The 27,141-nt window shown below is 38.1% G+C and overlaps 1 protein-coding gene across 3 annotated transcripts in view; it reads left to right on the forward strand.

Annotated features, from left to right (window-relative positions):
• The window catches only part of LOC136864134 (E3 ubiquitin-protein ligase RNF170), a 354,319-nt gene that overhangs the window by 116,096 nt on the left and 211,082 nt on the right, over positions 1-27,141 (forward strand). For 2 of the 3 annotated variants that reach the window (XM_067140754.2, XM_067140755.2), the window contains one exon: positions 21,611-24,805. The exons of the other annotated variant lie outside the window; for it this stretch is intronic. In XM_067140754.2, the coding sequence (XP_066996855.2) occupies positions 21,611-21,892 (282 nt within the window). In that variant the 3' untranslated portion in view covers positions 21,893-24,805. Of the gene's footprint in view, positions 1-21,610; positions 24,806-27,141 lie in introns of those variants that run through there. 3 annotated transcript variants of the gene reach the window in all.

Here is a 27,141-nt window from a genome sequence, read left to right on the forward strand (position 1 = left end):
TAGGCAGGGAGGGGGGGATTCACGGTGAGGCACAAGTCAAGGAAGAGACTAACTAAAATGGGCCGTGCGCTTGGAAGAATAGCGGTGCTAGTCTCAAAGAAGAGTTGAATGAACGTGTAGAGCATATTGAGAGTGACATTGAAGGGGTTATATGGATAAGATTTAACATGGGGAGAGAGGCAGGGAGAGAGAAACATCTGTGTTTGGCTTTTGCCTACTGTCACCCCAAGGAATCTCCATATGCAAATGAGAAGTTCTTTGAGGAATTATTATTAGAAACTAGTATCATAAGAGGGAGGTATGAGGACAGAATATTGTTACTTGGAGACTGGAATGCCAGAATAGGCGAGCGAAGTCCGAGGTACAGTAAAGAAGGAGAGTTGATAGTAGGATCAGGAAGAAGTAGTAATGATAAGGTAATTAATAACTACGGTAGAAAACTTTTAGATTTATGCAAAGTCGGGAATTTCTTCATTCTGAACAGCTATTGGGAGGGGGACAGAGAAGGTAAAATGACCTATATTACTGAACAAGGGGGGAGCGTTATTGACTTAGTAATGATTTCAGAGGACTTGCTGGATAACATCAAAAGCATAGTGGTGGAGGACTGGACCGAATTACACCTCGCTCCGGTATGGGTTAGTTTGGTGAGGAGAGAGGAAAGCAAAGAGGAAGAGAGAAAAAGTCCGATAGAGTGCGGTAGTGGTTATATTATATATGGACAGAGAACTCAAAAGGAGAGATACAATTAATTAGAATTGGCTGGGAAAGGGCGCTGAAGGAAAATAATATAGATAGAGTGTGCTGGAGTTATTAGAATACCCTGTAAGGAGAGTGACATGACATGGACAGTCGAGCACTGCAGAAGAAAAAAAATAGAAGGGGATGGTTGGTATGACAGGGAATGTGAGATCTGCAGAAAAGCAGCGTTAGGAGCATTAAAAGAGTATAGAGCAAAAGGAGGGAGCAAAGATCATGAAGCATTTTTCAGGCTGAGGAAGGAGTACAAAAGTAAAATTGGGGAGGAGGAGGAGGAGGAGGAGGAGGAGGAGGAGGAGGAGGAGGAGGAGGAGAAGAAGAAGAAGAATAAGAAGAAGAAGAAGAAGAAGAAGCAGTGGTTGAAGGACCAATCAGAGCTAATAAACAGGGAATGCAGAATGAATCGAACTGAAAAAATATGGGAGAGAATAAATATAATCAATAAAGGAGGGAAGGGACTGAAGAAAATGAATATTGACTATGTACAGTGGGTGACATATTTTAGCGAGCTATTAGGAGGAAAGGACGATTGGGAGTATAAGGAAAGAAAGCAGGTCTTGTGGTCTAATGTGGAAGTAAGTATATACGAACTAGATAGGGATTTCACTATAGAAGAAGTACAGGGGGTGATTGGGAAACTGAAGATGAAATCAGCGGGGGGGAGGAATGGTATTAGTAATGTATGCTGGAAATAAATAAATACAGCCAGATGGTAGAAGGAATTGTAAAGCTATTCAACAGGATTGTCAATGGGGCGAAAGTACCGAAGGAATGGGAATATGGGTTAATATGCCCAATATATAAAAAGAAAGGGAATAGAAATTTACCTAATAACTACTGAGGTATAACTCTTTTAGATTCATTGAGCAAAATTTACACAGGAATCTTAGCTAATTCCTATTTAGTATCACTCCTAGATATTCTAATCTATCTACTTCCTATATTATCTTTTGTTCTGACTTTACTCTATCACTTATACTGATTGTCACACAGCCTCAGCAGATTACGAGCATTATAACTTTATTATTATTTGTAGTAAGCTAGCAGTGTGGTACTCAGTTGTATATATTTGGGGAATGTGCTGTTTTCTCACTATTTACGGATAGTAGGAGATGGTAAGGGGTGATGGGTCAGGGAGAGCAAGACATACCCATAAGAGAACGGGGTAGGACAGACCTACCCCAAATATGTAAAAGAAGGGAGACATGAGAGGGGCGGGATACAGGAGGAGAGCGGTTTCAGCCTCACGTGGCCGGCCGCAATGGAATGGTGAGAGAACTGCACTGTCATCTGGTAAGGTTGTTGGAGTCTTCTTTTGGGCCCCACGGATAGGGCCGGCCGTGTCATTGGGAGGGCGGCTTTCTTCCCACCAGGGGTGATGACACAGCCAGACAGTAGTAGTAGTAGTAGTAGTAGTAAATTGTTAACTTATCCTTCTTTGATTGTTATTAATATTATTTCTTGCTTTTATATTATTATTTTTAATTTTATTTTGCTTTTTAATATTAAGTGGAGACGATGGACGTGGCGCGTAGGGACTGAGGATGACTGCTGTGGTGACCCTCCCTTGGGAGTGTTACGTTTCCAGGGTATCTGATGGACCTCATGGCATGCCCAAGGAGTCTCATGTTTCTCTTATTTCTCTTTTGTTGTTAGTTGTTCGTGCATGGAAAGGGGCGTTATGAACATGTATCGGGGCTAATCGCCTGTTATGTTCAATGAATAAATACGAATACTAAATACTAGGGTTTTTAATGTGCCAAATCAGTGGTGTGTTTTAACTTTCGTGAAAGCTCATCAGCAAGCAGTGTATCTACTCTAACAAGGGTTTTGCAATCGCTATACAATCTCACAGGATCACGAATAAACAGCGTTACCCTGATAGACAATTCCACAAATTCTGTTCAAACACATGTTACACATTATAAGACACTCTTTAATTTAATAAAGTGTGCACTCACTTTCATCCAGACAGTTTTGACTTCAAGAAAGCTATTTTTAATATGTTTATAAGACACAAACTTGATGTTAAATCAAGTTTATTTTTAGGTATATCTTTTGTAATGTTTGTTTTAATCTTAATTTCTTCTTATTTAATGTATTGTTTAAGCTGAGGATGATTCCAAGGGAATCAAAACTGGTAATTCTTTATTAAATTTGTATAAATTGTACCTATGAAAGTGTTGATTGGTGAAACATCCATAGTTCAATGTCTTACATGAAAGACCCAAATATATTTTTGATCAGCCTTTTCTCTTAGTTTACCTAATGTCACTTTATTAAGCTCAGGAACATTATTCTTCCTAATTGTTGATTCATCTGGGACTGGTTGTTTTGTATACTCCTCTAGAAACCCGAGTTAAGTTCTCATTCCGTAGCTTAGCAACTGGTATGTTTGCCAAGACAAAAGCTTTACACAAGTCTTCATTGAATTTACTTTGTTTTGGTCCAGGTTTAACTAAAGATGTGGTTCCTTGAGGCTGGTGTTTTTGTTACAAGATTACCCATTTCAATTTATTGTGTTTTGCTGTTTGAATATGTTGTTGAATGTGATACTTTCTAGTTGCAGTTAAATCTCTGGTACAATATTTGCAAAATAAAATACTTCAGCCAGTTGAAAAGTCTTTAAACTTGCATACATATGCTTTCTGTACATCACTAACAATTCTCTTCTCCTTAGGCATTATAAAAGTAGCAACAGCAGAGCTGTGTAATGTACTATGAACTGCAACATTTTTCACCACAACCAAAGCAGGACAGGCAACTAATTGTGCAACAAAGAAAATTTGAACTGAACTATTTACAAAGTGGGGGCAGTCTTGTTGCACGTGAAATTCTGGGAATCGGTAATTGCCTAATCGGGTTACATGTAGACAGAGCCATGGCCAGATGTGAAGTTGTTGCTGATTTTAAACCAGCACAGCCCAACTTCTTGAACATGGCATGAGTCATGCACAGGTTTCCAACATTTGTTATTTGAAGTGCATGTCAATTTTCCAGCATTGTCCTGCAGAAACTGATTTCGGCACTCAAGATGCAAAATACTTTGAAAATATGTTGTAACAGGAGAAAAACACAAAATGTGTGCTGTTGAGATAAAACTGCAGTACTTCAAATATTCAGTTACATATGCAGTAGCTGGGGCTGTTCTGGTTTCACAGCCACCAGCCACTTCCTTCCCACTCCTATCCCATCATCGCCATAAGACCTATGTGTGTTAAAAAACTAGAAAAAATAAAACCCATATACAATATGCAAGATTCGTATTATCCAAAGCCTGGCAGTGATAAAAGACGACTCAGCTATCAAGGTTGATTACTAGACCTTTTGAGTTTTAGATGCTAAAAATGTTATTTTAGGTGCCTAAATTAGGCTCTCAAATATGAAAAATTAGATTCTAAAAATATATTTTAGGCAGTTTCAATTCAACATATTTAAAAAAGAATTTATCAGCTAAGATACTATTTTTATTTTTCTAAATTGTTATTAACTCTTTTGGGGGGAAGTATAAAACATATTTCACTCACCTCTTTGCTGCAAACATCACAGAATATAATTATACTATCCAGTGTGAAATGGAGAAACTCCTTTAGCCACTGTTTAATTAAAGACGCTTTTGATGCCGACACTTTCAAAAATATTTATACACTGAGCAAATTCAATACTATGTGATCAAAAGTATCCGGACACCTGCCTGAACATGACGTACAAGTTCGTGGCGCCCTCCATCGGTAATGGTGGAATTCGATATGGTGTTGGCCCACCCTTAGCCTTGATGACAGCTTCCACTCTCACAAGCATACGTTCAATCAGGTGCTGGAAGTTTGCTTGGGGAATGGCAGCCCATTCTTCACGAAGCGCTGCACTGAGGAGAGGTAGTGATATCGATCGGTGAGGCCTGGCACGAAGTCAGCGTCCCAAAACACCCCAAAGGTGTTCTCTTGGATTAAAGTTGGGACTCTGTGCAGGCCAGTCCATTACAGGGATGTTATTGTCGTGTAACCACTCCGCCACAGGCCGTGCATTATGAACAGGTGCTCAGTTGTGTTGAAAGATGCCATCGCCATCCCCGAAGTGCTCTTCAACAGTGGGAAGCAAGAAGGTGCTTAAAACATCAATGTAGGCCTGTGCTGTGGTAGTGCCACGTAAAACAACAAGGGGTGCAAGCCCCCTCCATGAAAAGCACGACCACACCATAACACCACCGCCTCCGAATTTTACTGTTGGCACTACACACGGTGGCAGATGAAGTTAACCGGGCATTCCCCATACCCACACCCTGCCATCAGATCGCCACATTGTGTACCGTGGTTCGTCACTCCACACAAGGTTTTTCCACTGTTCAATCGTCCAATGTTTACACTCCTTACACCAAGCGAGGCGTCGTTTGTCATTGACCTGCGTGATGTGTGGCTTATGGGCAGCCGCTCAACATTGCAATCCTAGTTTTCTCACCTCCCGCCGAACTGTCATAGTACTTGGAGTGGATCCTGATGCAGTTTGGAATTCCTGTGTGATGGTCTGGATAGATGCCTGCCTATTACACTTGACGACCTTCTTCAACTGTCGGTGGTCTCTGTCAGTCAACAGATGAGGTCGGCCTATATGCTTTCGTGCTGTAAGTGTCCCTTCACGTTTCCACTTCACTATCGCATCAGAAAAAGTGGACATAGGGATGTTTAGGAGTGTGGAAATCTCGCGTACAGACTTCTGACACAAGAGACACCCAATCACCTGACCACATTCGAAGTCCGTGAGTTCTGCGGAGCGCCCCATTCTGCTCTCTCACGATGTCGAATGACTACTGAGGTCACTGCTATGGAGTATCTGGCAGTAGGTGGCAGTACAGTACACCTAAGATGAAAAACGTATGTTTTTGGGGGTGTCCAGATACTTTTGATCACATAGTGTATATATACACACATCGTGGTTGATAATAAGACACTGAATGCCCTATCTTAATTTTATACTAGGAATATAACACTACACAAGGGAACTACAAAATTAGAACATTGCAGAGCGCTCTTCTTAAACTATAGACTCTCATCGCTCACACTTACGTTTTTGCCCCTAATTAAGCACTTTTAATTTTAAAATATAGCCTGTGATAATCCTGTCTCTTACATCACTGTGTAAATATGCGGCTAATATTGAAAATTACAGCAGAGCAGCAAAAATATTCACAACCATCTCAACAAACTTACGTGATAGCCTTCCACCCTAGTGGTCAGCTAATTGCTTTCCCACACTCGCTACAGTATAGCTTGAATATCACGAAGGCAATGATAAAGGTTACAGGGCTCATCATGTTGTTGTGAGAGTATTTAGGGCCTGTATTAAGGATATGAAGGTCTCTGGTTAGAGTATACATTAGTTCCAATGTATGGGACCCACACCAGTATTACTTGATATTGGAACTGGAAAAAGATCCAAAGGAAAGCAGCAGGATTTGTTCTGTGATGATTTCTGACAAAAGAGTAGTGTTACAAAACTGTTGGCAAGCTTTTGGCTGGGAAGGCTTTAGAGTAAGGAGTTGAGGTCCTTGACTAAGCAGGATGTTCCGTGCTTTCAGTGAAGAAATGGCGCGAAATCACATTAGTAGACAAATAAACCTGAGTGGAGCTTTCAAAGGTAAGATTGATCATAATATGAAGATAAAGTTGAAATTCAAGAGGACAAATTGGTGCAAATATTCATTTATATTAAGAGGTATTATGAAGGGAAATAATTTATCAAGGAAAATGTTTGATTAATGTCAAAGTTCTTTGAAATCATTTAAGAAAAGAGTGGGTAAACAATTGATAGGGAATGTGTCACCTGTGTGATTGTCATAAATTCAGCTCAATGATTGATTGATTGATTGATTGATTGATTGATTGATTGATTGATATTCATGGGGTTGGCCCACAAAGTGATCAAACTGCTAAAATTTTGACAATATAAGACAAGGTTTATGCAAGAATTTCACCAGACAGATTTCGCTGCTAAATAAGCTTCTGTAAGTGGTTTCATGAAAGTTTTTGCAATGGAAATTTAGAAATTCTGGACATGTGAGATTGTGGAATACTAAAAACCTGTATGAAAAAAAGTGAAAACCTACAACCTGTTTTCCAGTTAGTGACCGGATCAGGGATGGAATGAATGAAGCCCCTATCTTGCGGCGAGGCTTGGAATTGTGCCGGCTGCCGAATTGTGTCGCACTCCTTTGGGGCAATGATTAATGACTGACAGATGAAATGATTGTGGGGAGTGTTGCTGGAATGAAAGATGACATGGAAAACAGGAGTACCTGGGGAAAAACCCATCCCGCCTCCACTTTATCCCGCACAAATCTCACATGGAGTGCCCGGGATTTGAACCTCAGAACCCAGTGGTAAGAGGCCGACGTGCTGCCGCCTGAGCCATGGGGGCTCTGAAAACGTATGTATGGTACAGGCAGTGCCATTGAAACCTGTTAAAATAGGGATATGCTGCATGGTAGGTGTGCTGCTGACATGTATGTGTATGTTTAGTCCTCGGCCCGAAGGCTGGTTGGATCCTCAACAGTTTCGCCATCAGCTGTCATAGATGGCCTAGGCATCACTGAAGAGGCGTACTAGGGAAATGAGGAGTGAGGTAGTTTCCCGTTGCTTTCCTCGCCGAGGCAGAAATTGCTTTTGCATATCAGTCTGCCAAGCCCACTGAAATGCATGCACTAACTGACCCTATGAGCAATATTTTCACACCATTCATAGCAGGGACTGGCTGCAAAAGGAATGGCATTACTAGCATCACTCATACCTCAGTCACTTTCATTTTGTCCAAGCCAAGGATAAAGCTGAGACAGATCAATGAAAGTAACAAAATTGCTCTAGCCCATACCAGAAGACATAGTGCACTGTAAACACTAGGTCCTGATAGCAAAGGCACCGCTGCTGATAATCATGCCTATAGTTTTCAATGACTCTGTGAATTCAGACGTGTATGTGTGAACAATTTTGTGTACATTTTTTTTATGAATTGACACTGGAAGAAAAGGATTATTGATACTTTAAACAGGACGCGGTGCCACAGGCCATCCCGCTCTTAATACACTTTCCATCCAGCTTTATAGAACCTTGATTTGCTGAGTTAGTTAACTTGCTGCAATTATTTTTGGGGAACCCTAGAGGGCAATGTTTACCAACCTAATCCCCATACTATAGAAGATCCGAAGGCCAGAATAACATGTGCAAAACAGTCTGTTATTGAAGCAAAATTGCATAAAGTGACAAATAATTTGTTTAAACGATGTGAGGCATGTCCTGCTGTTGAAGGAGGTAATTTTCAACAGTATCTGAAATAAATAGTGAGTAATAAACCTGTATACATGTACAGTATTTTTTATAATAATATTTAAATTTGTGGGGTTATTTTATTGTGTGTGCTAAATATCTTGAACACAGAACATGCTCCTCATGGGAAAGTGTGATCTGGGTTTCGATGTTATCTAGTTTCCTCATTTTGTTGTCTATCACCTGGCTTCCCATGCAGCAGTTGAGAGAGCCAGAAGTTGGCCAGCAGCAGCAGCAAAATGATCTAAAGTTTCAACGTAAGATGAGAGCACTCTATTATTGGTCCCTTGGGAAGGAAGAATTCTTCTGACAAGGGAACATCGACAATTGCCAAGTCGTCGATCGCAAAGAAACTTGGAAAACACACTGAGGTACACGTAAAAACGATGTCGGCATCAATTTTGGGTGCCAACATTCATTAGGGCGTTAACTACGGGGCCTAAAAGTTGTGACATTTCAAATTCCGCGCGATCAGCGATGAATACCTGCTGGCCAATGCTAAGCCTGCACACTGCGTGCTTGGAGATGCGCCTCTGCACTTCCTCCCCTCCACGCTCCAATTGGTTCGCCACCGCACGTTTCCCTTTTCCCCGCGCTTGCCGGCTGCTTAGCTGTTCAACGGGACCAGCTCTATACTTTGCTTCTTTTCGTACTATACTTAATTATTGAAATCCTTTAAATAACGTTCCGTTTCACACATAATGATAATAAATAACCTACACTAATATACCTGTATTTTATTCAAATGTCACATTTTCATTCCTGCTAATTCCGGTGAGTTGTCACATTCGTGGGTACAACTCCGAGTTAAGTACTACCGGGCGTGGTCAATCGTGGGATGGGGAACTGCGTTTGACTGACTGACTGACCGACCGACCGACCGACCGACTCATCACCGAGCCAAAACTACTGGACAGAAAGAAATGAAATTTTGGGTATCCATTCATATTAATATGTAGGTGCTCGCTAAGGGAGTATTTTTGGATATTCCATCGCTAAGGGGGTGAATTTTTAAAATGAGGATATCTATATCTCAAAACCTTAAGTTTACAGATGTAAAAATTGGTACTTCGAATCTCCTTTAAAAATAAAGAAACATATTTTTTTGTTTTTGGAAAATCCCATTAAGGGGGTGAAAAAAGGGGGGAAACTGGTTGAACACCTTTTATGAGGAGACTTATATCTCAAAAACTTAAGATGTTACAGACATGAAAATTGCAATTTGGTATCTCCTTTGAAAATAAAGAAACACGTATCCTTGTGTTTTTGGATAATCCAAAGAATAGGGGGTGAACAGGAGTGAAAAATGGGCTGAATTTTTAAGAAGACTATATCTGCAAATTATCTCAGGCATGTAACATATTACAGATTTGAAAACTGGTATTTGGAATTTCCTGTAAAAGTAAAGAAACATAATTTTTTTCTTTTCGAAAATCCACTTAAGGGGAACTGAAAAAGGGGGGTGAATTTTTTTAAATTAGCATTTCTACAGTATATCTCAAAAACTTAACACGTTGCAGACGTGAAAATTGGTATTTGGAATCTCCTTTAAAAATAAGGAAACACGTATTCTTTGGTTTTCGGGAAAAACACTTAACGGGTGGGGGGTGAAAGAATTAAAAAATAGTTTAATTATTTGTATGAGGATATATATATATATACCAAAAATCTAAAGATGTTACAAACGAGAAAACTGGTATTTGGAATCTCCTTTAACCCTCCGTTACACGCGCCGCGGAGTGAGAGTCCGCACTTTATTATTCTTTGGTATCATAGGCCGAAAATGCAAGGCAGAACGAGCTGCCTTCTTGTAGCTTCCTTCTGCAACAATACAAAGGCCGTGACGGCGTGAGAATGTCTGAGTAATCGCCGAGCTGTTGATTACGGAAGTTTATATTGTCAACTGCAGACTTGCGGAGTATGAGTCCGCAGGCATGTATTGGTGAGTTGTTAGTCTTACTCACTCTTTTGTTAAGTCGTCCATTCTTCCGTTATTATTTATTATAAAATTATGTACTTTTATTACCTACAAGTGTAGTAGTGGGCTCATTTTGATATATTTTCTACTTGTGATTATTTACAGTGGGATAAACACGATATTACAAAATGAGCTATGAATAGTTATTTTGTGTCCTCTTTCCAAGGAGTTGGTGCGATTTATTCCGAGAGTTATGGATCAAATCGAGCAGTCATTGGACGACGATGAAGTTGGTGCATGTTTTGATAGTGATCGGGACGTCGTAAACGATAGTGATCATAATTCTGAGAGCAAACAGTCCACGTACGAAGAGGACGTGACTGAAAGTGAACAGCATGGAATATATGTTGGAAATGACGGGGCCGAGTGGAATCATCGCCCTGCAATAGAAAGGTCAGACAACCTGAAGATAATATTATAAAACATTTCCCTGGAGTAGTAGGAGTTGCCATGAATACTGAGACGCCAGCTGAAGCTCTGCAATTGTTCTTTACCGACGAAATGCTACACGAAATCGTAACATGCACAAATGGCTACCCTTGTGTCATACAAGTCAAGGAAAGACAAAGTTGTATTGGTTCTATCTACTTTCCATGAAGACCATTCTCTTGATGACGATTCAGATGGATCAAAACCCTCAATGATTACCTTCTATAATGACACGAAGTCGGGCGTTGATAAGGTGGATGAAATGAAATGCACTTACTCCATGGCAAGAACATCACGACGTCGTGACTTCTTCCGTGCGATATACATCAACTAATAGAATGTAACGATTACAATTTTATTCCAAGGAGTAAATTAATAACCAATTATTGTTAATTTACAATTAGGTTTGCCAAGTCCTGTGATTTTCAGTTGATAACTTCTAATTTATCCTAAAGGACTGAAATGTTCTTGTAAATGTAGATTTTATACACATTTATCATTAAAATAAAATAAAGTAATTACGACGTAAGACAGATTGAAAAAAGAGAGAAATAAGGAATTCTTGAAAAAAGAATTGAAATGAAAGGAATAGAAGCTTACAAACAATCGCGGACTGTCAGTCCGCGCGCGTGTAGTGGTGTTACAACAGAGCGAGCGTTTAACGGAGGGTTAAAAATAAAGAAACACGCATTTGGTGAGGCAATCAACTTGGTAGGTGGGGGAATGAAAACGGAGATGAATTCCTTTTACGAAGATACATATATCTCAAAAACTGAAGATGTTACAGCCGTGATAATTGGTATTTGGAAGCTCTTTTAAAGAAACGGGTACTGTTTGTTTTTGGAAAATTCACTTGAGTGGGAAGTGTGAGAGGAAGTAAAGAATTGAATTCTTTTTCTGGAGAAAATTATATCACAAAACTGAAGGTTACAGACGTGGAAATTGGCATTCGGAATCTCCTTTAAAATAAAGGAACATGCATTTTTTGGGTGGGGGGAAACCAACTTAACAGGCAGAGGTGAAGTGAAAGAGGAGTTGAATTCTTTTCATGAGGATACTTATATCTCAAAAACTGAAGATGTTACAGACTTGAAAATTTGCATTTTGAATTTTCTTTCAAAGTCAAGGAACACGTAACCTTTTGTCTTTGGGAAATTCACTCGAGGGGGAAGGGGAGGTGTGAATTAATTGAAAAATTAGTTGAATACTTTGTATGCAGATACTTATATCTCAAAAACTAAAGATGTTACAGACGTGAAAATTGGTCATTGGAATCTCCTTTAAAAATAAAAAAAGAGTCTTTTTTTTTTTGAGGGGGGGGGGAATCAACTTTGGGGCAGGGGCGGTGAATAAGGAGCTTAATTCCTTTTTATGAGGATACATATATCTCAAAACTGAAGATGTTACAGTCATGATAATTGGCATTTGGAAGCTCCTTTATAAATCAAGAAACAAATTCTTTTGGTTTTCGGAAAATTAAGTTAAAGGGGGAGGGTGAAAGGAAGTGAAAAAGTTTAATTCTTTTTATGGAGAAACTTATATCTCAAAAACTTAATATTACACACGTGAAAATATGTATTTGGAATCACCATAAAAGTTAAAGAAACACGCATTTATTGAGGGGTGGAATCAACTTAACGGGCTGGTGTGAAAAAGGAGTTTAATACATTTTATGAGGATACTTATTTCTCAAAAAATGAAGATGTTAGAGGCATGGACATTTGTATTTGGAATCTTCTTTCAAAGTAAAGAAACACGTGTTCTTTTGTCTTCAGAAAATCCAGTTAAGCAAACTGTGACACTCCTTCAACAAAAACTCGGCTCGTTATCATCTTGCCCATGGCTTCATCTAGGCAAGAATTTTACAATTATGATTTCTGCAATTTGTAAAAATTTAGTATTGATACTGGACAAAAAACCTTGACTGGACAGAACATGTAACAACTATATGCCAACAAGTATTTTTCTCCCTTTTCTCACCTAGAAGAATGAAAGATTTACTTCCTTTCAGGGTCAGAAAGCCAATGGCTAATAATGCCTCTCACTGATTATTGTGACATCGTGTACAGCAGACTAAATGCTACCCTCACTTAATAGCCCTTAGAGAGCTCAAAATGCTTATGTCTGATTTATAATTAACATTCCAAAATTTCATTATATAACTCCTGTATTCCATCAGCTAGATTGGCTTAAACTATACCAGTGTCGTAGCTCTCATTCATCACTTCTATTTCACACACACACACACACACGCACGCATGCACACACACACACACACACACACACACACACATTTGTATCTAACAGATTCTTCTCCACTTGCTCTCAACCATTCATAACATCCTGACCAGAGCAGCAGCTAACCTAATCCTCAAAATACCAAATCACAGATCCTCTATAATAGTTCTTTTGTTGTCAGAACAATTTGAACATAGAATTCATTGCCCAATGATCTAAGTGACACCTTATCTGAATGAGTATTTAAAGTGAAATGTTGGGAGCGGTAATTGGATGGATTAAGTTGACTGTAAATACATGAATTCTGTTTGCCTGTTTTGTTATTTCATTATTTTGTTATTCATTATTTCACTAAGTTTCATGCTAAATTTGTTTTTATTGACATATTAGGACAACTTTCTTTATTCTGTATTATTTTATATACATTTCTTTTTTTCTCTAATGTGCTTTTATAACTATGGAAATAAAGGCACAACAACAAAAATCAGTTCCTGTATGTTCCTTTGGAGAAAATCCATTAGCTCTTCCTGGAAGATGCTGATAAAGCAATAAAATGTACATCGAAGGAAATCCTCTTCCTACCATTACTACAGATTCAGTGATCTACGCCGATAAATCATACAATGGTCTGGGAATGTTTTGAGCAAGTTGAGAGGCTGTGCTTCAGCATATGAGTACCGGTAACTGTAATATATTGCAACGCTCAGGAAGCCAATATATCGAAGCCACGAGGAACTTGAATGAAGAAATTAGCAACTGCACGAGTAAGCTTTTGTGGTCACTGGTAACATCAGCATTAGAAATAGGGATGATACGTACAACACCAAGAAAATTAGAACTGTACTTAGGGATCAGAAATTCGGGAATTGGTGTCAGTTATGAAGTAAAGGGCAGGGAGTTTGCCTTCATAAAGAATTCACTCCTTGTAACCGTTGGATAAGAAAGCATGAAAGTCTCTCTAGTTTTTAGTGGAAAGATGCTCTGACAATGACTTGCAGTGTGACGTCTGTAAGAGCCATACCAGGCAAATCCCATCATGATACCCACTGCAGAAGATACGGTGAGACCGAAACATTAGGTTTCTGTCCTTTTGGTGAAACTCTTAGAAACACCTGCCACCATAGCATATATCGCACAGTCCCTCCGAGGCAAAGGCTTTCAAGTACACAAGGAGGTTCTTGGTCTTGCAGCAAACGGCAGCACAAGGATAATTTATATATCACCATTAAAGAAAAACCCCACGATAAGATATGAGTCGCATCTAACTCAGCCAGCCGAAGTTGAGGATGGAAAGTAACGTATATATTTTCCTACAGTGCCATACTTCACAGAAAAATACCAGCCAGAGGATATTCAGGTGATGGGTGTGGTGATTGGTGCCTGAGGGACTATCCTCAAAAAGGTGGTGGAAATTAGGATCAGCACTGAGGAACTTATGGACTGGGGGCTAAAAGCTCTCAGGGGGGGGGGGGGGTCTATCCTCATTTTGAGACATCGTCTATACTCATCACAATAAGATCAACTGGCTTCAAGTCTGAATCATACTTACATTTGATGTTGGGAGAAATTATTTCAAGTTGTTTTTATAACTTTTTTAGTGTCTTAAATGTTTTTGTAGCTTTTAATTTCACTAATTGTTTTTCTAGAATTTGTAGATCTTTACAAACTACTTCTCTTTTAATCAGTATTCACTGTATTTTGTATTCTTTTGTACTAGTACTGTACAATATAGAATCCATCTCAGGATACAGTATTCAGTATTTCAAAAAGTCCTTTATTTGACTCAGTCATTTATTCACATAATACATTGTTGTGGGTGTTTTATTTAACTTCATTTGCTGGTAGATGGTTTTGTGAGTCTGTGAATATGTGTCCACGTGATCCGCTGATCTTGCAATGCCATGTTTCATCAACTGCCACGGGAGTGTGCTGTCCATGCACAATGTTGACCATTACATTACGCGAACATACAGCACCATTGTACCAGTAAATGGGTATTCTCTCAGGCGGTGGTTTTGTTTGTAGTTACTTCAGTACATACAACTAACTTTGCTTGCTTATCTCATAGTCCGCACCTAACAGAAACAAAATTATTGATTCTGTTCATAGCTTTTAGTGGTTTTTATATGGTTGCATATTTTCTTCTTCGAACTAAATGAACCGCCGTTATTGGATAAACAAGGCTGCAGAGCGCATTAAGGGTTAGTTATTTTATTCCACAGCACCATTGTGGCACATTATATCCACAGTGCCATTATGGCACATTTGATTATTTCTTCGTAGCATAAGTGCCATTGCGTTAAATTTGGAGTGAAGTGATGGGGAAGGATGTATTATCGATAACTGGGGATTCTGTGTTTCTGGCGTATATAATCTCGGTTTTCTTTTCATGGTTACTTATTCCTTGACTGATTATCCTGCTACGTATCAAAAAGCCAATTATAATACTCTCATGCTGAAGAGCCCCCCCCCACACACACACACACATTTTTTTTTTTTTTTTTTTTTTTGAAATGGGAAATTAAGTTTTGTTCCTAGGAGATGCCCAAGAAGGTGTGATGTTTTATGAAGTACCGCAACAGGGAAAAAAGTCCGTTCGCTCAGAATCTCCATTGAATTATGCAGGGATGGGGTAAAAAATGAAATTTGTATGCACTGCCAAGCACGACATTTGACTGGAAGTTGTAAATGGACATTTTAGTTTGTGTTGCCACAAGGGTTTAATTTTCTACAGCCTCAAGTAAACAACGTATTTACAGGTATAATGCTACATGATAATGATTTCATGAGCCATATAAGGCAGTATAATAGTACATTGTCCTTTGCATCCTTTTCTGCTAACCGTAGCCCCATTCCAGGATTAGGTTCTTACTGTTTTAATATTCAGGGGATGATTCATAGATACTGTACTGGGAAATGATTGTGGGGTTTGAGCATGGGAAGGATCTCGGGTAGTGTTCAGTGTTTTTTGGAGCAGGTACAGAGATGGATAGTATTGCAGGGTGAATAATAGATGGTAATTCCTTTTTGTAAAATTTATTAACAATATCCACAGATATATCACCCTGCAATCTGAATTGAAAAGCTCAAATTTGTGGCTAATGTTTGGCAAAATGTACAATAAAAGATTTATGTTGTGATCTTCTTGATGTCTGTTTGCTTGAGAATATCAAAAAAATAATTATCGCTCTTCCATAAATCGTAAAAAACCTACAGTCTTTCTAATTTAAATGTAAACACAAAATAGCACTTTGCACCTGGGATCAGTTCATTATTTATGGTGTTGACCTACACTCTTTCTAATTTTAAATCACAAAATGAACACACACTTATCATGGAAAGTTTGATAAATAAAATATTTGGTCTCTTGCTGAATGTCTTTCAGTTTGATTGAATTGAAAAATGAAATTAAGAAAGCACTTGAAAATCCTAATGTTCATCTAGGTAATGTGAATTCTAATTAATTAATAACTTTGAAAATGAATTTATAGCAAAATATGAACTACTTTTAAATGACGATAAAATTATGAATTGATATCCACACGAAGCACTTGTAATAGCACTGTACTGGACTAAGTGCTTTGTAAAAAGTCAGTCAGTTGTGATTACTCACTCAGAATACGAGAAGATCTGCTTACAAGTGTTGGAGTTAGTTACTTGGTGTCTGGAACGTTCCGCGGAGTGCGGGCGAATGCTCAAACTCAGCACCGGCGATGTTCAGTGAAGATACCACGTCTATCTCCCTCGTCGACTTCCCTCGATGGGTACCATAACTGAAGAAACCATGTAAATCCCTCATTGGAAGCGACGTTTGATGTAGCAGGATCTCGTAATACTTTTGCCCGTTGTTCTTGAAGGTAATATCGGAACACGGAAAGTTCAATTGGCACTATTGAATTCACAAATATCACAGATATTAATACTACACACCATCTTAATGCACAGTTCTATTACTATATTGATTTTACGATGTTGAATTAACACTCACAGTCCATGCTGCAGAAAACACAGTTCTTATATACACAGTTCATGGGTTTGAGATGTAACACAGTTAATAATCGTCACTAATTATGTCTGAAATACGATTGTAAAGTAGTGAACACAGTCCGTAAGCACTTGAAGATGTGATTTGTAACAGTCTCTATCACAGTCTCTGAACAAATATTATGCACAAAATTAAGGCAATTTTATGGTTGTATTGCACCACACTAATCTGTTCTACTTAATATTATTGTAAAAAGTCCTTAATGTTCACTGGGTTTCTCACAGTGGTGATCAAAAGATCGAGAAAGTGCACAAGAAAAATAGTTAATTTTTACCCTGTTATGGGACGAATGTCGAGTAAATAATGTTACACACAGTTCACTGATATATTATCGTAAAAGAAATATGTCTTAGACTGGTTGAAGTGGTTTTAAATTATGATTTCTGTTGACCACACATAGTGATGTAGGATATTATCACAGTTTTAGAAATATGTGAGATTAGTACTGTTCACGATGTTGTGTACTAGTCCGTAAAATATTGAACACTTCAAATTATAGCTTTATTCTCTTAATAAATTCACAAGTATTATATTACGATAATTCACCTTGAGAAACATCTAGAATCTTACCGTCGTCGCAGCGCGTCGGAAACTTTACGTATGGTACGATGTTCTTTCACTATTTCAACAGCGTTCGAGTACGGCCATGATTAAGTCCTCGCGAATCGCGACGGAGCATACTTTCTGTACACACTGTGCACACACACCAGTCTGTAGACAGGACTGGTTATAGCCTTGGCCCTATGGCCTGTTTATACAGGTCTGGCGAGCAGCGCTCGAAATCAGGTAATGAAGGGGCGAGTATTCCTCCCAAACTTTAAATTATCATATTTTGGAAACCACTGGATGGATTGATTTCAAATTTGCAGGGTTTTACTTCCAGAACATTAGCTACAATTCAGTGTTGGTCTCGTGTTAATCGGTCCAAGCATTAAAAAGTTCATAAATATAGCCGAGAAACTTCTGTAGGGGAAGTAAGCTACAGGCGGCGGTGACGTCACTTGACCTTGCTTGACTTGCGTTCTCCCTCGTGGAGTGCAGTAGGTACGAGAACATTCTCTCACACAGCTGTTCGCATATTGGAACTGAATTGTATGCTAGAAAATACCTTTCAGATTTAGGCCTACTGCCTCCTGAAAATTGCCGAGCATTTTACAGCCAGCTTTATGTGATAGATTCAAGACTTGGAAACAGAATTTGTTTGAAAATTCTATAAATTCCTCTCTTAATCGAGAGACAATTGAAGGACTCCCCAACCTAAATAACCCATACGCTACATCATACAATAATGCTGGCAAAGCAATTAGACAAGAAATAAGTTTGCAGCTATTTCTGCGACAGGCCACTAGTGTGATCTGATTACAGTGTGGAGATTAGTTTATTGCTAACCGTTCTCTGTTAGTGAAATGTATAGTGTAACAGCATTCGGTATAGACCTATGCCAAAAATCTTTCAGACTAATAGGTCATTTGGGGACAAGAGTCTGTCTGTTGTTCAGTGACGTCGAGTTCAGCTTATCATTTCATCAGAAGCTGTTCGAGTTACAGAGGTGGAAAGAAATGCCAACTACGTATATATCTGTCATGATGCAAATCTACCAGATGACTCAAAATGAGAAATATGGGCCTGTTAAAATAATAATAATGATATTATATATCTTGGGTATTCAGCCTGAAGGCTGGTTTCATCTTTCACAGCTCCGCCAACAGCTATCATAAATAGCCTAGGCATCACTGAAGAGGCGTACTAGAGAAATGAGGTGTGAGGTAGTTCCCTGTTGCTTTCCTCACCGAGCCAGAGGTTGCTATTACATATCAGTCTGCCAAGTCCACCGAAATGCATGCACCAACCGACCCTATTAGCGATATTTTTGCACCATTCATAACAGGGACTGGCTGCATAAGGAAAATACTAGTATCACTCATAACCTCAGTCACTTTCAAATTGTCAACAAAGCCAAGGATGAGACTGAGACAGGTCAATGAAAATAACAAAGTTATTCTAGCCCATACCAGAAGACATAGTGCACTGTAAACACTACATCTCGCCAACAAAGGCATAATAATAATAATAATAATAATAATAATAATAAAAGTATTACAGTTTGATTACAATTAATGCCCAAGCATAGGGTAATTTCACTATAACACTACCAACCAGTCCGACTCATTGGCTGAATGGTCAGCGTACTGGCCTTCGGTTCAGAGAGTCCCGTGTTTGATTCCCGGCCAGGTCAGGGTTTTTAACCTTCATTGGTTAATTCCAGTGGCCTGGGGGTTGGGTGTCTGTGCTCTGTCCAACATCCCTGCCACTCACACACCACACACAACACTATCCTCCACCACAATAACACGCAGTTACCTACACATGGCAGATGCCGCCCACCCTCATCGGAGGGTCTGTCTTACAAGGGCTCCACATGGCTAGAAATAGCCACACAAAATTATTATACCACCAGCCAGTGTTTCTGTTGGTCAGTCGACCATGCAAATCAGGTTCTTTGCATCCCATTTCAACTCTCATTTCAGATTTGTATATTCTTTGATTGAGTTAAAAATCAGTCAGTCCAGAGGGATGGATGGCACTCTTGCTAACCCCTAAATAGCAGCAGTAGCTCTACGGGAAGTAGGTTTATGTGGGTTGTAGCTAGCAAATTCTCAACTGGTTACTACTTATTGAGCCAGGCTGAGTGGCTCAGACAGTTGAGGTGCTTGGCAGGTTCGATCCTGGCTCAGTCCAATGGTATTTGAAGGTGCTTGGTTAAATCAGCCTCGTGTCCGTAGATTTACTGGCACATAAAAGAGCTCCTGTGGGACTAAATTCTGCAACCTCGTCATCTCCTAAAACAGCAAAAGTAGTTAGTGGGACGTAAAGCAAATAACATTATTATTATTATTATTATTATTATTATTATTATTATTATTATTATTATTATTGAAAAGTTGCCGTATAAGTACTGGTAATATAAAAGAAAATTATTTTTCCTGACGTTTTGTCTTTGGACAACTTTTGAATTAAAAGAAGACATTTGTAATTATCATTCAATGATCTTCATTTCCATTTGTTTAATTTCTCTGTGAATCATGTATTGCTCATTCCCTACCATGTGACTGGTTGGGTTGTTGTAATGAGGCTCTGTATAAAAAATGTCTTTAATAATAATGTTATTGGCTATACGTTCCACTAACTACTTTTACGTTTTTTTGAGTAAAATTTCTTGAGCCAGCTCCATTAGATCTTTGCGTTTTAGTATGTTAAATTCTGTATTGAAGTACTGTACCATATTTTAAAACTTCAAATAGGGAACTTTTCAGATACTCTCTGAAAATTGTCTAATGTGCGATTAAGAAGCACACTTGCTTCCAATGACATTTGATATCCATGTTGCTTAGAGATTTTTAGGAATTGAGGTGCTGAGATCAAAAAGGGCACATGTCACAGAATAGTAATTTTAAGATATCTACATTTTTGTATATAATTCTGTATAATAATATTTGTACACCTTATAGTTAACCCTATATGCTCATTAGGAAGATAAGTCATATAGCAAAATATAGAGACACATGCCAGGAAATTGATATTGAAAATTACTGACAAGTCACGTTTTTGATATTAAACAACACTCATTTGACCAAAAATAAAATTTAACTGAAACATTTGTATAATTTTATAGCAAAATGTGTTTTTAATCACGTAACTATATTAATGCGCGTTCCAAATAAGGGTATAAACATGGGTCATATAACAAAACATAGCCTACATAATCAAATTCAATGCTGTCATGGAAAGACAAGTCAATAGCCTATCAATATCTTGGCTTGTAACATGGAAGGGATAATACAAGAGGATTTTCTTACTAAACAACCCAGGATATTTAGTCAGACAGCTATGTTCATATTTGATTTGGATGCCAGATTCCACTCCTGATCACTGTCCCAAACTTCACTTTCACGTGACGCAAAATTTCAACCCGGTTTAGACAGGAAAAGAGTTACTGAACAAGTCCAATTTTCGCATCAACAGATGCAGAATCATATAAAGATAAGAACTGCACTAATAACTCATATACCACCAAAATGATGACTAGTACCGTTTTTTTTATCTCAGCGTATCAATTGTTATGGTACTTCAGAGATTGGAGAAATTATTTGGGTATATGATATCTAGCCTGTTTCAGTGGCTTCTCTTGAATTAATTGATGTGAACTAGAATGCATGAACTTTATAAAATTATGAAGCTTTTTTTAACGCTTGACTTCTTGTGATCAAGCTTAAATGTTTAAAAGTTGCACTGGGAAAACAAGGAATATTTTAATATCATCCTGGACATTATATAAAATTTGTTTTTTATTACTGGATTGTTTAGTGTCCAGTACTTCATTTACTCCCTCTAAAATTAAGAAGTGAATGGACATTTCTGTTATTATTTTACTGTGTCACTTAAACTTAGGTACTCCAGGCGATTTGGTCATGTGGTTAGGGGTGCACAGCTATGAACTTGAATCCGGGAGATAGTGGGTTCGAACCACACTGTCAGCAGCCCTAAAGATGGTTTTCCGTGGTTTCCAATTTTCACACCAGGCAAATACTGGGGCTATACCTTAATTAAGGCCTTGGCCGCTTCCTTCCCACTCCTAGCCCTTTCCTATCCCATCGTCGCCATAAGTCCTATCTGTGTCAGTGCGATGTAAAACTAATAGCAAAAAAAAACTTTAGGTACATCTTCGGAGAAGGATCAGTAGAATTTAATGTTTCATGGTGCTTGTAAGGAACATGTTGTTATGGTGGTAGATTTCTTTTTTTTTTTAAATCACTATTATGTTAATTGAACAATTTGTGTTGTTTCCAGATTTGGCAGATGATCCTGGACTTTCCTACTACAATGCGTCATTTGTGGTTTGATCTGTCCATAGTTGGAATAGTAAGGTTCCTTGCACGAGCCAGAATGGTTTTTTTTATTATCGCCACTCTCTTGTATATCTTGTCGCCAGTGGACATATTTCCAGAAGCACTGGTAGGCATAATAGGTTATATTGATGACCTAATTATATTCTCCGTGTTGGCTATTCATGTTAGTATTGCGTACAGGAGATTGATTATTGATGAGGGTCCGGCTACTCATCATAGATGATTTTAGACTAATACATAAACCTTAATTTTAGTGTTGACTCATCGTTCCAGTAAAACTGTGAATATCAACTCAAAGTTGGCTGTTTTCTATTGCGACACAGTAAAACCTCATTAATTTGAAGGCATTGGGACTCAAAAATCGGACTTTGAATTACGTGATTTTGAATTAACCGCCAGTTCATAATTCAGAAGTGTCAACCCTCGCAGAGTTAAAAAAATATTCTAAGGCCTCTTACTGCATGCAGTTAACCTTGATTCACAGTTTAAACCTTTCAAATGCCATGAAAAAAAACTATTCAAATAATGCACTTGGATAACTCGCTGACAGACATAACCTCACGCGACGAAAGAAAGGAAAAAAAAGGCATGATTCAAAGGCGAGGAGAAATCTATGCTGGTTCCCATGTGCAAGTGCTTTATTCATTGGATTACTGTACTGTATGCATCTTAGATGCCTTGTACTTACACAGAAACTACCCATTGCCCGTAAAACATCGTGGCTAATTAAACTTTCCTATGACTCTATCCTTATACGATTTCCTGTCATGGCACTTCTCTCGTACTTCAGAAATGTAAACACTTGCCGCGTCACAGAGTACTTTAAGACCTATTAATGCATGGAATCACCTCGATTCAGAGTTTAAACCTTTCAAATACCATGGGAAAAAACTATTTCCAAAATGTATCCAACAAGGTGCATTTACAATGTTCAAATAATGCACTTGGATAAATCGCTGACAAACATAACCTCATGCAACGAAAGAAAACAATCACACAGTTCAAAAACAAGGATAAATTATGCTGGTTCCCCTGTGCAAATGCATTATTTTGTGGATTACTGTACTGTTTGCATTCTTAGATGCCTCGTACTTGTACGGAAAGTGCCTGACGCCCTTAAAACATTGAGGTTTATCAAACTTTCCTATGACGAGGGGATAACGTTTCTCGTTTCCGTGTGCGTTGCAGCACAGTACATTGAGCCCCACCCTTGTACAATTCCCTGGCTGGCATTTTCTCCTTTAAAACCATAAGACCGTTTGGGCTCGGCATCATTAAAAGAAAGCAATGCAGTTTCATCGCCAATGACAATATTGTTTGATGCATACGAATTGATTATATGAGCCACGCTTTTTCGTCAACTGTCGGCATCGCCAGTGTTCATGGATTTTGTTTTTCTGCACACTGCCTGCTGCGTGATATTACGGCGTTCTTTAAAAGTTTGAATACAAAAGAATTCAGATTTCATTCAACTTAGCAATTATGAAGCATACTGTAGACATCGAAGTGAGTGTTAAGTGCAGAAAACTACCCCTTCACATTCCGAAACACGTGTCCTATCATCACGCGGATAAATTTTGAATTTAAATTACTCTGCATACTAAAATGTAAAGGCAGTCTCAAATTAAAAGTCTGAATTTTGGTAATAGGGCCGACATTGTACTTCGAATTACGAATTATCCGTATTTTGAATTAAACTATTTAAATAACATGCAAAACCGTATCTCATGTTTCCGGGAATGAGAGCTTCTTTGAATTAGGCGGTATTTTGAATTAACCGATTTCGAATTATCGAGGTTCTACTGTACTGATTTTATAACTGCTAGAAGAATGTATAAAAGTCTAGAATGTTGTTGAGTGAAAACTGTCTAGTCTTACTTAATTTAGTTTTGTTAAATTGTTTATAAACGTTAATAAAATACAGGGTATATCAAAAAAGAGGTGGCACATTAAAAGTAATTATATTTTACATACAGAATTTTATAAATAAATACAAACATACGTGTGCCACAAATACATTGAATCATTATATGGATTTTTTTTACTAATTTAGTTTGGAGAGCATTGTGTTGATAGTCTCTATGGTATCATTGGCAGACAAGAAATGATCTCATCAGCCAGTTTGACTTACTCCTGGCCTCTGTGACCTTCTGATAAGGTAATTATTTGTCTTGGACCAGACCAATTGCAATGAAACTTGGTAAGGTTTTAAATTGGTTCTTGGAAAACTTAGTTGCTAATAGGGTTGGCTGATAGGACAGTTTTCACCATAGCTTTTAAATTATAAGCATGAATATAAAATTTAGATAAGGATAAGAAAAACCTGGTATCTGCCACTATCTTCTGGGATAAGCATCAAGTAGGTTGAAGGTCCATGCCGTGGCATTGTAGTTCATCATGCACAGGAGGTAATCACTCTAAAGATTGAAGACATACATGCCATATACGTTAAGTTATAACATTCATAATTCATGCCCAGTTAAAATGTTTGTGGTTTTGAAGTATGAAACATGGAAATAGTGAATAATTGATCATGAGAACAGTTTGTTAATTCACAAAGGCTAGCAGACTGAGCAGTGAATGTTTATCAATCTCGAATTCAAATATTCTTTGTAGCTTAGTAAGACCTTGGCTCAATTAAGTCCTAGTGATGGAGCTTGAGGGCATGAGGCATGATCTTGCTATATAGAACTTGTTGGAACCATAGCTGTTCTCAGTATAGATACATTCACTTCATGAGCAGCTCTGCCATGTTTTTGGATAATTTTTCAAATCTTTGTGGAGAATACATGGTACGGTAATTTTTTTTATCTGAATCTTCTTTAAATGTGGGTTTTCTAAGCAGACACTTTTTCTCCTAAGTCTTTGTACCAAGAGCTTGAGGGTTCATTATGAGATTAAAGATATTGCTACTGGTAGAAGATGTTTACATTTTAAAGGGATATGTAAGGTGTGTCACTTCATTTTTGGCTTACCCTGTTCTTGTAGAAATAACATTGATTCTTAACAGTTTTGTTCTTGTAATTTTATTCTGAATCTTTTGCTAATTCTCATTACTTAAAGCAGCTGTATTATAATGCAATGATTAAACTCTCTGAAAGTGAACCCTGTATGTATTAGTTAAATTTAAAGAAAATTTGAATGGGATGTCCGTCATTTGTTAGAGTAGGAGTATTGAGCCAAGCGAAATGACCTTGATGTATTTTGTTTTTCTGTCAATTGCCTCATTACTGTGGGCATGAAGTTGTCTACAGTGAACTTAGTTAATACTTCTACACCTTCAAAAAGATAACATTGGGTGAATTTGCATTACCTATCCATCCCCTCCAACATCCTCAGGCCATGCAAAAGCAGATAATTATTACTTTTAACCAAGAACTTTTATTTCTCCTTGTACCTGTATTATGATGATTGTACAGTATAACCAGTACACTTGCTGATTTGCATAACTACCTCTATTGCATTTCCATGAACCTTACTGGTGAAAATCAAGACATTAGAGGAAAAGAAAACAGTTAAGGTTATATAGTAATGGTAAATCAAGTTCAGTGGAAGGGTAAGTGCTACTGCTTTAATGATTGTCAACACCCTGAAAGAAGGAAGGGCTAGTGTTTGGTCACTGAAAGTATGCCAAGACCGTCTTATCTGTACCATGAGAAATATGAGTGAATATTTATTCTTACCCTTGGGGCTCTCATGGTTCAAAATTTATTTCAGAATGGTTCATATTTTCCTTTTAAATTTAATACTCGCCATATTTCTTGTTCAAACTATTTAATTTGGGTATCTTCTCTTTTATTTTCCTATCATGCTAAATTTATCACCCCCCCCCCCACAATGACACTATGTAATTGAAAAATATAGGTTGGCATGGTTTTCTGTATCTCTGGAACTTAGATTCAGTGTCTTGCACACCCTTTGTCATCTGTTTTTGAAGTTCTTTATATATATCAAGTATTGGAATATTCTGTCCAAATATCTCTGAAACTGAGCTCGATAGCTGCAGTCGCTTAAGTGCGGCCAGTATCCAGTATTTGGAAGATAGTGGGTTCGAATCCCACTGTCGGCAGCCCTGAAGATGGTTTTCCGTGGTTTCCCATTTTCACACCAGGCAAATGCTGGGGCTGTACCTTAATTAAGGCCACGACCGCTTCTTTCCCAGTCCTAGCCCTTTCCTGTCCCATCGTCGCCTTAAGACCTATCTGTGTCGGTGCGACGTAAGGCCAATAGCAGAAAAAAGAAATCTCTGAACACTGTGCATTCATGACATTTCTTGACCAGTAACAATTGTTAATCACTAGAATGGACAGTTGTGCCCTACTTATCTAATTGTGAGGTTGCAGTTATTCATTTTGATAACGACTGTTCTGGCAATTATATTCACCTTTGAGCTTCCTTTGCACACTCTGCACGGGTGCATTATTTCATTTCCAGCACACTTGCCCAATCTTAGCCTCGAATTATCACAGTAATTGAGTTAATGGGTGCATTAACAACTTAAGTCTGAAAGAACTATTTTGAGAAAATCACATCCAAAGTTTTGGAACACTGTACATATCTGAGTTTTTCATTTATGGACATCGTGATTTATACATATAATTTATCAGTCGCTACTGATCTACATTTAGGACAGTCACCCAGGTGGCAGATTCCCTATTTGTTGTTTTCCTAGCCTTTTCTTAAATGATTGTAAAGAAATTGGCAATTTATTGAACATCTCCGTTTGTAAGTTATTCCAATCCCTAACTCCCCTTCCTATAAACAAATATTTGCCCCAATTTGTCCTCTTGAATTCCAACTTTATCTTCATATCGTGATCTTTCCTACCTTTAAAAACACCACTCAAACTTATTCGTCTACTGATGTCTTTCCATGCCATCTCTCCTCTGACAGCTTGGAACATACCACTTATGTGTGATGAACTTCATGGTGGTCCGTATTGAAAATAGTATATTATCTTAGAACAATTAAGTTTATTAATATGGTCAAACTATTAAAGATTGTTAGTTCTTATGAATGCATTATATTGAACAGGTTGACCATTTTAATAAACTTAATTGTTTTAAGATAATACATACCACTTAGTCGAGCAGTTCGTCTCCTTTCAGCCAAGTCTTCCCAGCCCAAACTTTGCAACATTTTTGTAACAATACTCTTTTGTTGGAAATCACCCAGAAGAAATCAAGCTGCTTTTCTTTGGATTTTTTCCAGTTCTTGAATCAAGTAATCCTGGTGAGGGACCCATACACTGGAACCATACCCTAGTTGGGGTCTTACCAGAGACTTATATGCCCTCTCCTTTACATCCTTACTACAACCCCTAAATACCCTCATAACCATGTGCAGAGATCTGTATCCTTTATTTAGAATAATATTTATGTGATTACCCCAATGAAGATCTTTCCTTAACATCTAGGTACTTACAATGATCCCCAAAAGGTACTTTCATCCCATCAACGCAGTAATTAAAAC

This window comes from Anabrus simplex, chromosome 2 (assembly GCF_040414725.1).
Source record: "Anabrus simplex isolate iqAnaSimp1 chromosome 2, ASM4041472v1, whole genome shotgun sequence".
NCBI lineage: Eukaryota > Metazoa > Arthropoda > Insecta > Orthoptera > Tettigoniidae > Anabrus > Anabrus simplex.